The sequence below is a fragment of the Microtus oregoni genome, unplaced genomic scaffold (genome assembly GCF_018167655.1).
Source record: "Microtus oregoni isolate MIOR12 unplaced genomic scaffold, Mior012 000064F_ref0000363, whole genome shotgun sequence".
NCBI lineage: Eukaryota > Metazoa > Chordata > Mammalia > Rodentia > Cricetidae > Microtus > Microtus oregoni.
Window position 1 is genome coordinate 3,090,706 of NW_024543874.1, and position 16,772 is coordinate 3,107,477.

A 16,772-nucleotide genomic window follows, 5' to 3' on the forward strand; every position below is an offset into this window, starting at 1 on the left:
AATGGCTGCAGGACTAGGCAGGACAGAAACTTCTATCTACAGGGTGTTACATATTAGATGTTAGTTTCTCATTTAATGCATCCCTGAAAATGATTTTTACTTACTTCTGAAGTTAAAGGCATACTAGCTTGAATTGCACTCAGGTTTGCCTTAGGATAATATGGGACCATCAGGTAGGCAACAGGTTCAGACTAAGAAGCAAAATAGAAAATGTAACTCAAAGTGAACAATTAACCAATATATTTGCATTATACAGTGATTCTATTAACTTTTGTTTTATATCAAGAAAAAATCACTACTTTAAAACTTACTTTAAATAAAATTATTTCTTCAGTGAATTAACTTAAGAAGTTTACCTTACACAGAAACAGGAATATCAATGGCAGTAATCCAGACTCTTCCTTAGAATCTCCACAAGCTCTATGATAGGAGGCTGCTCTCTGAATCACCCTGCCTTCTGTGTCAACATCCACAAAATAGCCCTGAACAACAACAAAAAAGACATTGGCAATTTCAACATTAAAATCCCATTCTAATTTATTATTCCAACTTAAATATGATAGGTTATTGCATGCAAGGTAAAGTGTATCTATTTTTCTATTTTAAGTACCTTCTCTATATGCATTGAATACTGTAATATGGGAAGAAAAAAAGTAATTCTACCTGTAGCCTACTCTACGTCCCCATATATGTAGCAACTAAGGCCAACTTAAAGACTCTTTGAAATTCATGCACAGTCTCAGCTCACAAGAAGAAATTAAGGGGCTGAGGAGATGATTAATTGTTAAGAGCACTTGGTGTCCTTGTGAAAGAGGAGAGTTTGGATCCCAGCACCCAAGTGGAGTCTCACACTATATGAACAGGTACCAGATATGCATACAGAACAAAGATATACAAGTAGTCAAAACACTATACACATAAATATATAAAATGAGGTAACATTTCCCAGTATAAAGAGTACATAAATACAAATGTGTACTTTGCATATAAACACTTCAATTACTTTTGACATATAGTCAAAAAAGACAATAGCAACATAGAAAAGATTCTACTTGTCGTATCTGTGATTACTCAGAATTGTCTGCCAGAGTTGCTTCATCCTATAGAGAGGAGGAAAATCATCTGCCTTTCTAGAATTAAGCCAAGGCTTGAGACAAAGTGCACGTGTCAATTGGTGATTATATCTTAATCTTATAATACACATTGGTAATTCCCTCTACTAAACTGTTTTTGAAATTTGCCTTATCCCGAACCAGTGTTACTTTCTCTCAAATTTAAATTCTTTCTGTAGTCTCTTCAATGACACCTCCCACAGCCTCTATGGATTGCATTCCTTTTTTTTTTTTCTTTTGGGCTTTTCTTCTCCAGAATCAAATTTAGGTCAAGTACACCAGACTCGGTTATTAAGAAATTCGATTATTCTGTACACTGTTGCAGCTTCTAGAGTGGCCACATCCTGAAACGTTTGTTATAAGGACCCTCAGTGATGCTTACATTCTAGATCAAATCCTTAAGGATGGTGTCTATTTGTGGCCATTTGATTTTGTAGAAAGGGCAGAAAACACTTAAAGAGAATCCTGTGACACTGTTTAAATGTGTGATGATGAGATTGTGTGTGTTATAGACTTCCTTTTGTGCTGCTTATAAAATAGAAACAAATGTTTCCTTTTGGGTATAGCTATGTCCAACTTGAGATGGGTGACATGAACCACAGGATAACTGTGAGTTAGATACTTACTTAAAGCTTCTTAAAACATTAAAGGGAATTTTTGATCCATTTAAAAAAAATATATAAAATGAATAAAAAACTTGAAAAATTTCAAAGAAATTAAGCAACCCAAGATTGTGTTGGCGACATAGCTAAGCTTTCAAGAAACATCTAGGAAAAAACAAGAATTTTTAAAGACTATTGAACAAAATGCAGTAAGTTTACCCAAAAAAGAAAATCAAGTACTCTTAGGGAAATGAGAGGAAGGTCAAAATTAGCTCAAGGACAATCATCATGCAAGTCAACTTACATACTTTAAAATAGTGGGTTTTCTTCTTGAACATCACTACTTCTGAAGCTTCCATAAATCAGAACTTAAAATTACCTTTAAGAGAACTGGCTGCCCATTAACGTCAGAGCACACCAGAGGACGTTTGCTGCTAAGTTCCTTCATGGGCTCAGTGTCAAGAAGGTCTCGCTCTAAGCTCATAGTAAGAAGACCACCAGAATTCTAGGCATAAATTTTTATTACATTTAGACAATCAAAAAATTCCTTAAGGCTTTCAAATCACCAATATAATCAGGGGCATATTATTAAATGCTATGAAAATCATCAATCTAACTGAAAAATAAAAATGTTTAAAGTTTGGATTCTTTTTTGTTTTTTGGGTTTTGTTTTGTTTTGTTTTTTGAGACAAGGTTTCTCTGTAGCTTTGGTGCCTGTCCTGGAACTAGCTCTTGTAGACCAGGCTGGCCTCGAACTCAGAGAGATCCACCTGCCTCTGCCTCCCAAGTGCTGGGATTAAGGGCATGTGCCACCACCACCTGGCTAAAGTTTAGATTCTTTTTGATATGGTTATGCTATGAGTCACAGAATCATTCAGTAATTAATTAGCCTCATTTCACAAGATCAGAGTCAGGGACTCTGTATTAGAAGACTGAGTTGGAATTATTGCCTTGTGAATAAAGTGGCTGTTTTTGCTGTAGATTTCTCACCATAGCTTATCCCCATCTGTGACAAATTTGGGATTTATCTCCCTCAGATATATCCTAAAAATTAAAATGAAGACAACTGAAGGTAGTTATAAAATAATGAGAAATCTAAATATTATGACTGTTATAAAGTAATCCTGACACCTCTACTCCTGCTTAACATCCTTAAATGTGAAAATGATTTTCAAAAAATTTAATTGTAACATTTTTTACATTTTTACATTAATATTAATTTTTTCTTTAGTGGTAGATTTGATTGTTTATTCCTTCTTTGCTTTTTGAGACAGGATTTCTTTGTTTAGCTTTGGCTATCCTGGAACATTATGATGAAACTACTACTGCCACTTTCCAATTCATTATAATTTCTAACTGTATTCTTAATACTTATCCTTATACTCACCAATAAGTACAGCCCTCACCCCACATCAAAGGATCTTATTTTGCAGCAAAGATTATTACTGAAACCATGACTGGTCAAAATGAAAAGAAACACTGACCATGGGGTGCCCAGCTCTAGTAGCTACATCTACACCACAATTCATACACCTAAGGCTCAGGGAACATCACAGAAAGGGAGACAAAAATTTTATAAGAGTCCAGAGGGCCAGGAAGTCTGGTGCAATATTGGTTAGTCTATAAAAGACAGAGAATCTAAACCCATGAACTCTCAAAATACAGATGACCCAAACAATGACAAAGTTTTACTGCAGTGTAGTTTTATAGTAGGCAAGGTTATAGGATTGCTTTCTAGTTCTTGTTTGTGTTGTTATTAAATTTCAATAATATATAATTAGTACAAAGGATTTCTAGGAATATACATCAAAAATCATCTTGAACATATTAAAGTCATTGGGGGCATCCATAAATCATCATTTGCACCTCTTATAATCTTCTACAACAAAATTAGTAAGTTAATTTCAGCTTCCATATAGCTATACACACAATCAGTCACCAGACACAAGAAAGTCTCTACAGCTAGAGTTACTTGCATCAAGGAGAAATACACATTTTTTTATTGTTTTGGTTTTGTATTGTTTGTCTTGGTGTTTGGGGATTTTTAAGTTTGTTTGTCTAAGGTTTTTTTCTTGGGTTTAGTTTTTGGTTTTTAAGTTTGGTTTGGTTTTTTGAGACAGGGTTTCTCTGTGTAGCCCAGGCTGACCCAAAACTCACAAAGATCCCCTGCCTCTGACTCTCAAGTGCTGAAATTAAAGGTGTGTACCATTACCACTACCACCACCACCCAACTCATGTTTGGGCTTTTAAGACAACTCTCACTTAGTATCCCAGGTTATTCTAGGACTCAGTACAAAAGTCAGGCTGGCTTCAAACTAAGGGCAATTCTTGTGCCTCAGTTTCCCAAATTTGGAAACTCTAATAGTAAGTTGTGATACCCACCTTACATAACATTTTTAAATATATTATGGGAAGACATTATAACAACTGTTTAAAGAACGTTCTTTATTTTTATGGATCTGGGGATGAAATCTTGGATCACATACCGTGATCCAAAACACTTTACATATTTATGAAAATAAACTCACACGTTTATTTTATAGATTATGTTTTAGCTATTATCATAACTTAATACACTTCTTTTGCAACAGGGTCTCACGTAGCCCAGACTGTCCTTCAACTCTGATCCTCCTGCCTCTACCTCCAAAGTACTGACACTATACATATTTTATTTAATATCTGTATTTAAATACAGAATGTTGGAAAACTGAACAAAAGGTTTTATGTATGCCAAGCATGTACTCTGCCTAAATTAAATCCCTGGCCATGCATTAATGACAATCTCAATAAACAAACATGATTAGCATCTATATCTGTGGATTCTGCTTCCTTGTATCCAATCAATTGTGAAATGGAAATATTCAAAATAAAATTTTATCTGCAACAAAACTGCAGATTTTTGTTATGCATTCACAAAACATTGTCTACTAATTAATTCTGTAACACATATTTTACTGGGTATTACAAGTATTCTACATATGTTTTAAAAATATAGTGGAAAAGCGGGAATATGGTCACTCAAGCCTGTAATGCTAGACCTTACAGCAGGGTCAGAAGGAGAATGGAAGTTCAAGGTTAGCTCAGAGTGTGTGAGACCCTGTCTCAAGGTCGGGCGGTGGTGGCGCAAGCCTTTAATCCCAGCACTCAGGAAGCAGAGTCAGGTAGATCTCTGTGAGTTCGAGTCCAGCCTGGTCTACAAGAGCTAGTTCCAGGACAGGCTCCAAAGCCACAGAGAAACTCTTTCTCGAAAAACCAAAAAAAAGAAAAAGAAAAAGACCCTGTCTCAAAAGTCAAAAACAAAAAACACATATACAACACATATACAAATATTATGCCGCTTTATGTCAGGAACTTGTACATGTTGAATTCTGGAACCCTACTGGGAAGCAATTCTAAACAATGGTGTTTCATCTAGTTCTCTGTTGCCACCAGGCAATCTAAAACACTAGGGTATATATAGATTCTCCTCAGAGAGTTAGTTTTCCTAGTCTTCAAGTTATTTAATATGCTAATCTCCTGGCTTGCGAGTCCTGCTTGCCAAGAAAACCAAACTTCACATCAACCTCTCTACTTTAAACTACCTGGTTTAAGACAGCCTCAAGAAAAAAGGTTCTAATAATCCTTTAAACTACTTATCAGGAGTACTTTCATAGAAAAGATACTACAGATGTGACACTGACATGATCTGAACATCACTAGGCTTTTTACATTCTCTGCATGGTGGCAATTCTCAGAGGAAACAAAGCTTACCATATACTTAAGTAATCCGATTTCAGGGTATAACAGAGGCAGTTCAGGGAACCATTTCTGCGTCAAGGTGTTCAGCTTCTCCTAAAGTTAGAAAGTATTTCTATTGTAGATGAATATGTAGTCAACTGTGGTATATTGCTCCTCAGGAAAATATATTACCATATGCCTTCCTAAATCTAATAAGATACATAATCCTATTTCAAGAACTATCAAGCAAAACATGAGCTAGTTCATATTCAAAGTAAGATAAAAATATTTTTAGCTGGGCGGTGGTGGCGCACGCCTTTAATCCCAGCACTCGGGAGGCAAAGGCAGGCGGATCTCTGTGAGTTCAAGGCCATACTGGTCTACAAGAACTAGTTCCAGGACTCGCACCAAAGCTACAGAGAAACCCTGTCTCAAAAAACCAAAAAAAAAAAAAAATTAATTCTAAAAATAAACTTTCATTTCTCAAAAATAAGAACATAGTAACATTTTAAAATAATGATGATTTAACTTAGGAAGAAAAATCATAAAAGCCAATCCTAAAAGCCTTGAGATAAAAGTAAGTATATAAGTCTACATACACTTTGAAGCAAATGAGAAAACAGTATTTACAAAGTCATGTATCAACATATTTACTACGGAAAACTTCTAAGTATTTACCAGATTTTATTCAAATATTCAAAGGTATGCATAGTTACATGAATTTGGTAAATAAAGCTGGACACTTGTCTATTATTTGCATAATATTTTTACTTTAAACAACAGTCCCTTACCTAACTCTCCTTCATAGTATCTCTCAGACATAAAATGAAATATTCTTTCAATTGTGAATAAAAGTGGACTGGCTGATTTTTCTAAGGCCACAGAACATAAGAGTAGAGTGGAAACAAAGGTGAGATTTTTTTTTTTTCTGGTTACAATCACTCAGGAAGATCAAGCTGCTCCATTCATGATTTTATTGCTTATTAAGCTAAAGGGTGTTAATGTTAATCTGTGAGACTCTCTATGCTTTACAACAAAAAACTATGCAGAAGCTCATTTCCAAAATCAAGCAGAAAAAAACTAAAGAAGTTCAATTTTTCTTACTACTTTTACCACTGAGAACATTACAAGTGATTTTTTTTCTTTATAATAATCTGAAATTTCCACATTGGTATAACTGTCTCAAATTTTGTCATATTTAATTAATTTGCAAATTCATGTAAACATTGCTATGACAATGATGCCTCTAGTACATGATTATATGAAGTCTATGTTTTTAAATTCAAATTCCTGAGTAAAATCTACTTTAAAATTTCAGAGAATCAAATACTTACATATTCCTCCCTCTCATGATAAATTTTCTGGAAGACACTATTGCGCAACTGAGTTATTTCTTGTTTTATTTTCTCAATTTCAGTTCCATCATGGTCATCAGACTATATCAGAGAGAAAAAGTTGTCAATAGGCTTATTGCACTAGATGAAAAGTAAATCATTCTGTGTGGTTCACATTCATCCTTCAGTACCTAACATACAGCAGGTCGTCTAACATTAAATAAATCAGTTTATTCTAACACTAACTTTCCCCAAAACTATAAAAAAATGTATTATACATAAAAAATTATTGCATATGTTTTAAATTCCTGTACATTTTCTTGAAGATAAAAACAACTAGCTAATGTGAAGATAAAAATTAAAAACAGCAACTGAATTGGATTCTGTGAAATTTTTACTTGAAATCAGGTTTTTAAAAGCATACACAACAAATAGATGTGAAAATCTAAATTATCTACTATGAGAAATTCTGTGATTCAGAAATACTCCAAATGACTTCAATGGGATTTTAGTAAATAAGATACCTTAAAAGGAATGACTGCATTAAAAAGTTAAATTATGTCTACAATGTCTACAGTACTACTACAATGAATGTGCCCAATCTCGTCAGGTATATTTCTCCAAAAGTTGAAAAGACTAGAAAAGACCACCTCCTGCACAGCCTAAACTACAGTAAAACTAGAAACCTCTTAAACTGCAATTAGTTATGAAATAGCTCCCATTTTGCTTCCAATTGCATGCTAAGAAGAGGAAAAGATAAAATCACACTGCATGAAAACATACTTTGGATCTCTTCTGTACATAAATAAATCCTCAAGAAAGTTCAGAGAATTACTAGTTTATTATTCATAAAGTTTCAAGCCTAAAAGGAAGTGTAGTCAAAATTAGAAAATCCTAATCCCTCCAGCTCTATTATTATATGAAACTATTTTTTAAAACTTGCAAGAAATATTATAAGCAGTGTTAAATAAGTTTACAAAAGAGAGCATGATCTTTAAAAATACTTTGTCACAAAACTCTACCTTTGGAGATAGGAAGACAGTAAAGTGCTTGCCTTGTAGGTCAAAGACCTAAATTCAATCTCCAGGAAAAAGGCTCACAGCGTGAGCGTGACCCATCAATTCCTGCCCTAAGGAGGCAGAGACAGGGATTCCTGGAGCTCAACCTAACTGCTCCAAGCCAGTAACATACTATCTCCACAAACACAAAAATAAAGGTAGACAGTGCCTGAGAATGACACCCAAGGTTGTCCTCTGACTTTCATGTACATGTGAGCACACATACATGTGCGCGCACACACACACACAAAAAGAAACCATGGGAGACTATCCTACTAATCTAAATGTAGTAGGTTTGTATTATAACAGACATTCTAACAGTTCAAAGGGGAAAAAAAGTTCAAAAATTAATTCTACAATTTTTGTGTTACTAAAAACCATGGTAGCAATGTAAAATATTTAATTTTTTAAATACTTAATTATATGGGACACATGTTTTCAGTATGAATGTCATTTCAAATTTATTTCCATATACAGAGATAAAAAGATAAAGTACTGGGGCCTGTGAGATGGTTCAGTGCCTCTAAGTCAAATGACCTGAGTTCAGTTCTCAAGACCCACATGATGGAAAGACCTGACACTTAACAAGTTATTCTCTGACATCCACATGTCACAGTGGTATAGACACACTCACATATTCACACATACACACTAAATAATATAATTAAAATAAGTAATTTTTTAAAAGATAAACATACATAATAAAAGAATACATTAGCTCTCTGGTTTTAGAGAGTATTTATTTATACATAGCTTTATGAAATAGTTCAACCAAAATGAAAAACAAAACACATTAGCTAGAAGCAATTTTTTTTCTTACTTCTTCCAAATTACTCTTCTCAACCAATTTCCATCTCAGTTGAGCTTTTAAGCCTTTCAAAGTCTTCTTAATGGACAACAAGTAATCCACACTGGGGCTCTTATTTAAACAGTCAATGATCTGATTTTTAAACTATATAAGAGAAAGAATTACCTTATTTTCAAACACATGAAACAACAGTCACTAAACATCATTATTTTTGCAAGTACCTGGGTTCAGAGTGAATATTAAGAAAATTCTGTAACTGTCTACAAAGCAATGCAACCAACTGAATTTCCTAATTGACCACATTTCTATGGTTCAGTGCTCAAAGTACCAAAGGAAATACTCTCCAATTCAACTGAGGAATGAAATTAGACACACTATACCAACATTATAAAAACTGAAATTTACGGTGAGGATCTAAGTTGAAATGATCCTTCTCAAAAGTAGTTTCACAATATGTATCAAGTTTCAATAATGTTCATTCCTTTTAACTTTAGAATTATAAATTATAGGTATCTGAAAAGTAATGTGTAAAGATATGTTCAGATTTCTAAAGCATTATTTACATGATAAAAAGGAAATACCTTCAACATCCAACATATGATAAGGTTAAATAACTATATGTTTATGTAAGAATGAAAACATCCAAAAGGACAGTAAAGAATTGTTGATCATGGCAAAATGTTCACAATATACTCTAAAATTATGAAAATACCTTCAAAAGTGCTCACAAGACAATGCATTGCAAAGTACATGTGTATATTCATACCTGATAAATGTGCCCATTCACAGAATACTAACTATCTCTTACACTAAAAGTATTAAAAACAGTTTTTTCTTAACTTTCTATATATAGCAAATTTCCTACAACAAATCTGCTACACAGAAAATGATGACAAAGATATTTTTAAATTTAAACTAAGAAGAAACTCAATATTCTAAGACTCACTGAAATAAAAATCACCATTCATATTTTATAGTGAAGTCAATTATATACCAAGCAACAATGGCTATACTATTTTTTAGGAGTACTAATTAACACACTGAATATTAAACTACTTGAGAAAAATTCACCAACTTAGAAAAAAAGTATCAGTTCATAAGACCAATAAGAGAAAGCAAAATCCAACCTCGACACTATCCTTGTACTTGGCTAGCAGGGTGGCAATGAACGTTTCCTCAGAATGGATCTTCTGAAGCACTTGACTGCATGTACTTAAAATAATCTCCTTGTCTACAACACCTTGTTCCTACACAAAAGAATTTGCATGAACAACAAAATGATTAAAACCTTTCATAACAATGAATAAACTTCAAAATGAAAATGTCTTTGAAAACTGCTATATCCAATACAAATTATTTCTCAAATCTTTTTGTAGACAGAATCAAAGATGCTCATAGGCAAAATGCTATCCTAAATATACTATAAATTATTTCTGAAGCTGTCTGAAAGGATGTCAGGACAATCCATATTCTAAATATAAAAGAACAAACAATATATAAACTTCAACACTTTAAAGTTACTTTTAGAAACTGTCTCTCACCAACAACTTCTAAAATCAAGTCTTATAAAACCAACAAAAACTATTTAATAATAAAGAACTACAGTAAATCCTAATTTATAAATAAAATTTCAAAAAAGAAAGAAAATGAAAAACATTACCACTGAGACTTTGGAAAGCAGGCTAAAAAACTGAGTAAGTGTCCCAGGTAAGCAAGGCTTAAAGGTCTAGAGTACAAAATACTCTTCAACACCTATACTTATTTTGCACTGATAGAGCAATAGAGATTATACACAATAAAGGTGTTCTAATGTATGTATGTATAGTTGTCCAGATTTTATTTAATTTTCACAATATTTAATGTGTATATTCTTAAATGCATCGGATATATGTAATATTAAGTTGTGGGCGTCACCCCAGCCACTGGCCTGGAGTTGCATTGGTCCGGACTCCAACTCACAGGCTGCCAAGCGCTGACCCCTCCCACAGGCTACTTAGGCTCACCTGAAAAAAGGAACACGCGGTTTTGGGTTCTCTCCCTCTGTCTTCCCCTCCCCCACTGCCTCCCAGCCACCTGAGAGTGATGCATTTATTAAACAGAGGCATTTTAAATTCAGTCTAATCTGGTTTGACTGGAATTCTTTGTGTCAGCAGAGAAGCCTGTCTTGAGATTTTTCCTAACAATATGTTGTACTCAGAAGTCAAATTGTACAGAAAGTCAACCCATGTAGATTAAGGAGAGGTCTCCTAGAATTAAACATTAGTTTTCCTAACGTGAAACATCCTATTAAAATGAAAGCATTATTCTGTGAAGAATTAGGACACTAATTGAATTGGATTGGACCTCGACAGTGTAACTGTTTCAAGCAGGCCTATAAAGAAGAAAGTGAAAGTGAATGTTAGTCTTAATTCTAATAAGAAGTCATATTATTGGTTAACACAATCCAACTGCTAATGAAACTGCTGTCTCAAAGAAAACAATAATAACATTGTTACTCACAATGAGAGATATCTCCAGCTCTTTGCAGACAGATGACTCCGTCTTCTCTAGAATTTCATCAATATTACCAATCATGTCTTCTGAAGTCAGTGACTCACCCAAAGATAGATCAAAAACCTTATTTGCAAAAAATAAAAGCATGGTACATCTCAATTAATTCACTTAACCTTCATTGTGCCTATATATCTGGAGTATGAGGCTATACCATGGACAAAATAGGAAAAGTAAAATTTCAGGAAAAGAACAAAGGATACACCCTTGTAAAATTACACATGAAAAGAAAAAAACATATGTAAGCATAGTATGCTGAAAGAAAACTAGTGGTTAAGACAAGTGGTCAATTCAAATGAAATGAGAAAAACAGAAACAAAATCAACATGATTTTTAATATAATAAAACAAACAGCCTAAGTCAAAAGTGATGAAAAATCTTGACCGCCAAGTCTTAACTCTGATAGATACAAGTAGATAATGTCAGCTATTGAACAACAGAAGAGACAGAGTTGGAACAAACATACAATCCCCACTTCCTTCCATAAACTTTGCTATTTGGGAGCTCTGCTCACCTTCTGACTGCTCTGGAACCATGCCACAAGATGCTGCAGAGAAGCCTCTGTCTCACTCCTAATACTAGCAAACTCTTCTCTTTTGTTACACTGCCAGTCATAAAACTTTCTAAGTATTTCTTCAGAGTTAGTTCCTTCTTTGGCCTTTCCATACACTGCTTCTAAAGAAGTTGATAAGTCCTAAAGACAGAAATATTCATTTGTTAAAGTAATTAACTGAATGTTAGTATTTAAACACTGTGTTAGGATTCAAGAAACAGAATATCATAATGTTGAACCCCTACTCTTAAAAATGGTATAAATATAAGTAAAACGAAGAGAAAACATATTCAAATTAACAAACTTAGAAACAAAAGGGGGACATAACAACAGACACCAAGAAAAAAAAAAGAGTATAAACCTATACTCTATCAAACTGAAAAAACAAGAAATTTTATCAATATATACCACCTACCAAAGTTAAAATCGAGATCAGATAAGCAAATAAAACAGACCTATATCTGTAAGGAAATAGAAGCAGTCATTAAAAGTCTCCCAAACTAAAAATTCCCAGGGTCAGATAATTTTAGCACAGAAGTCTACCAGACACATTCAAAGAGTTAATGCCAATACTCCTAAATTACTCATTAAAAACCTAGAAATCAGCAAAGAAGAAAAAATGATACAATTATCCGTACTATCTAAAATATCAAGGCTAGTACTGATTTAATCTCTTAAAGAATAAGTTTAATTTTAATGTATATTTAATATATTTTAATCCAAACCTGCAACGTTTTTAAGCGTTTATCAAGTGGTAACTCATCTACTTCCAGAATAAAAACATCTACAGCCATGAACAGGTTTTGCTGCACTTCATTTCTTTTAGCGATCAAAATAGTACCTTCATTCTGAAGGAAGGAAAAGACAGTAGTCACTATCAGACAGAAGGTATTTTCACACATTTACCTATAAGGACAATAGTGATTTCTAAAGCTTAATACCACACTTAAAACATAACATTTAAGCTCAACAATTCTGTTAATTTCATTTTTCCCTATTATTTTTGCCATGATGAACTTGTTCCTTTGGGATAAAAAGTATATAATCTCCTAGAAAGATTTCAGTCTCCATGCTTCTCCTTCCTTCATACAAACTACCTCTCAACACTGAGTGACTTAGTCAGTACATAATAATGTGTCAGAGTCCAACTGTAGTAACATAAAACATACTACTCAGACCCAAACTCAAGGTCCCTGTTGTAGTGTAATTGCAGACTAGAGGAAGACAGCAGCTTTCTTATTGTGTTTCCCAATAAACATTTGTTATCCTTACTGGCTCTCATGGACCTCCTTAATTACGTTAAATGTTAGCAGGTTTAGAAGTTGCCCTAGTTAAAACCACATATGAGACCCTCAAAGTCAGTATTTCTGTTAACTCCTCCACAGGTTTAGCTTCTAGTAGCTGTGAAGGACATACCCAGATGTAAGAACACTCATTAGTTGTTTATGGTTCTTCCTAATGCAGATACAATTTATCATTCAGGAATATTTACCATAAAGAATCTTGACTATTAATATGGTTGAAACATTTTATCAGATTTCCAGGGAAATATAAAGTTAGTTGAATATTAAATATAAACACAGAAAAGGAAAAAAAATTGTTAATCATGTATATAGTTGCCAATTACCTACCCTAACTTCCTCTACAACAAAGTATCACTACAGTGTCAGACCCTCTGCTTTCTTAAAAATTTCAACAGATTTTTAAAAAAATAAATAAACAAACACAGGAGACAAAATTCTTAACCCACCTCATCATGACAAGTTTTGATCTTCTCCTGAGCCACATTATATTCAGCCCAAATTTTTTCCAACTCATTCAAAGATTCTAGAGTAGTAAAGGAGCCTTCATTCAACACTTGCATAGCATCCGAAAGATCATTACCAAAACGAATACTAATGTTAATGTGCCTAGTAAAAAAAGCAAACAGAAAAAGGGGAAACAACAAGAAATTGCAAAGTTCATATGAAAAAATTCATCTAAAACATCTGAAAGTTACTATTTATAACACTGGTCTATGACTACATACTTTTTAAAACTTTACATCACATGTAACTACAATACAAAGTTCTAATTAAAAACTGTGAGTAGAACTAGAGGGATGGGCCAATCAATGGTTAAGAAGCTTGCTCTTGCAAAGGACAAAGGTTCAGTTCCTCACACCCATACGGCAGCTCGTAACTATTTGTAATGCCAGTTCTAGGGGAGTAGATGCCTTCTGGCCTCCACAGGCATCAGACTTGAATGTAGTACACATGCACACATGCAAGCAAAACATTCATGCACATAATAAGTAAACCTTTTAAAATGTGTGCAAAAAATAATTTCATACATATTTTGAGATAAAATATTGCTGTCAGCCAGGTGTGGTGGTACACATCTTTAATCCTAGCACTCAGAAAGCAAAGGTTGGCAGATCTCTGGAAGCTTGAGCCTCTTCTATCTACACAGCAAGTTCCAGGCCACCAGGACTACATGGTGAGACTGTGTTTCAAAACAAAAACAGCAAAAGATACTGCTATATTACTCAGCTTGGCCTCAGAACTTCTGAGGTTTTTTTTCCTGCCTCAGCCTCCAATAGAACTGTAACTATTGACACATGATACACCATATATAACAGAAATAAATTTTAAAAAAAACTTTGTAGAGAAAGATGACTTCCACCGGGCGGTGGTGGTGCATGCCTTTTTAAAAAAAAAAAAATACTATTTTTTAATGACGAATTATTACCTTTCATCAATAGAATAAAGTTCTTTTTAGCCTGAGTAACAATTTCTGTCACTTTACTCTACCCCAGTGTTCAATTTCTATGTTCTTTAAGCTTCAAAGGTAGTGATAATAAGCTCCCTCAAGTCTTTCATGGGAACTTCATTCTGGTGAGCACAGGTAAATGTTATTTTAAAAGATTCCTTAGCATTTTGAAGATTATTGGGACCTACATCTTTAACTGTCTGGGTTCTTAGCTGCAAGCAAGAGAATGGAAGTGTTTGGAAAAGGATTTATTGGAAGGGTACTGAAGGGATTACAGAAACAGTGACAGCTCAACCACCTGAGAACTGCACAAAGGTAATTCTGCAGAGCCAAGAAGTCTCAGCTTCATCTTTTATAAGAGTTATTGGTTCACAATGCTAGTGGATCCTACCTCTTTTCCTGCAAGACACCATTAACACAGACCCTGCTGCTACTTCTACCTCTACAAGCCTAAAAGCGTTTTTACTGCCATGAGCTTTTCTTGTCTTTGGGGCACTATCTTTCCATTAGGAATCTTGGGTTATAATCCCAGCACACAGAAGGCAGAGGCCAGCAGATCTCTGTGAGTTCGAGGCCAACCTGGTCTACAAGAGCTAGTTCCAGGACAGGCTCCAAAGGCTACAGAGAAACCCTGTCTGAAAAAAACAAAAAAAAAAATCCAAAATATACAGATTTTAAAATGTCAAAAGGACCTTTAACTTCTGTTCTATAATGAGATTTATAAATTTATAAAAATTTTAGACATCACCTGTCTTGTTTACCAGGGCCATAGGCAAAGTCCTTTCTACCCAGTATATGCTGAGTTGCTTGGGTTTTTTTTTTTAATCTATAAACAAAGCAATCAGAGAGGTCAGGTAACAAAACCAACAAGTTTCATCTATATTTTTTTTTCTAGCACCCAACTAGATGGCCACCATTCTAATAGCACAGTTTTTCCTCAAGAATGAATTAAAATATGCTGTCATTTGGTTCAGAGCAAATACAGACACCTGAATTTTAGTATTGTATCACAAGTTAATTAGACTCTGGGAGTCCAAATTATCCAACAGACCATATATTATGTGAGGGATTTATACTGGAGAATACAAATTTCCACTGGGGGAAGAAATCATCATGCAATATATGCATTCATGGCAACATCAAAATAAAGGTTGAAAATGAATCATTAGGGGTTTGGGGGGGTTGTTGTTGTTGCTGCTGTTTCTGGTTTAAGACAGGGTTTCTCTGTGTAACAGCCTTGGCTATCCTAGAACTAGCTCTTGTAGACCAGGCTGGCCTCAAACTCATAGAAATCCATGTGCCGCTGCCTCTGACTCTCGAGGGCTGGGATTAAAGGCGTGTACCACCACCACCTGGCCGAATCATTGGTTTTAAATCCAAAATACAGCGTGAAAAAGAGAATTAGATTGTTTTAACAACTATTTAATCCATACATTAGAAAAGAGGGACAAATTGTGTCTAACAATAACATAACCCCCATTAACACAAAAACCTACAAATTCCAATGAAGACTTTGAGAACTACTGAATAAATGCTGTATAAGACTTGTTAATTAGTTCCTTTTCTTCACATTTTCAAATAACACTTTTTAGACAAAATATAATAAATTCATATTAATAAAACCTTCAGTCCCCTTGCCTGGGCTGCACACTAGGGCCCACAGCCCCAGCAACTTTACCAGAGACCAGAGTGGTCCTAAGGACCCTAGGTAAGACACTGCTCACCGCCAGCTAAAACTCCTTAAAACCTGCCCAACAACCCCAGACTGCAGCCCCTCCCCTGAATTCCATATCCCAGTCTTAACTACAGAAGCAGACTTTGACTTTACCTAAGCACAGGCCAGATCTAGAGACCCCAGCCCCTCAACTGGGCTGGAAGCCAGACTGATCTTAGGGACCCCAGGTAATGCACTACTCACTAACCCCTTTAAGCTTGCCGAACAATCCCAGACTGCACACTCTCCTCTGGGCTCCATATCCCAGCCAACTTCTGAAGAAGACTTTGGCTTTGCCAGAGGCCAGGCTGGATCTAGGATCCCAGGTAAGATATTGCCCCAGCATCCACTAATACTCCTTAAAACTACAACCCCAGACTGCACTCCCTCCCCTGGGCTCCACACCAGGCCCCACAGCCCCAGTAGCCTTATGGGAAGCCAGGCTGGGCCTAGAGACCCCAGGCAAGATACTACTCACCATCCACTAAACCCCTTTAAGCCTGCCCCAACAACTATAAACCCAACACACACACACACACACACACACACACACACACACACACACACACACAG

General features: G+C 34.9%; 1 protein-coding gene across 1 annotated transcript in view; it reads right to left on the reverse strand.

Annotated features, from left to right (window-relative positions):
• Positions 1 to 16,772, reverse strand: part of Stk31 (serine/threonine kinase 31) — a 64,079-nt gene that overhangs the window by 21,626 nt on the left and 25,681 nt on the right. The window contains 11 exon segments of the mRNA XM_041640561.1: positions 105 to 191; positions 357 to 482; positions 2,094 to 2,219; positions 5,465 to 5,545; positions 6,766 to 6,867; positions 8,644 to 8,775; positions 9,759 to 9,878; positions 11,131 to 11,247; positions 11,696 to 11,875; positions 12,460 to 12,582; positions 13,485 to 13,644. Of these exon segments, the coding sequence (XP_041496495.1) occupies positions 105 to 191; positions 357 to 482; positions 2,094 to 2,219; positions 5,465 to 5,545; positions 6,766 to 6,867; positions 8,644 to 8,775; positions 9,759 to 9,878; positions 11,131 to 11,247; positions 11,696 to 11,875; positions 12,460 to 12,582; positions 13,485 to 13,644 (1,354 nt within the window).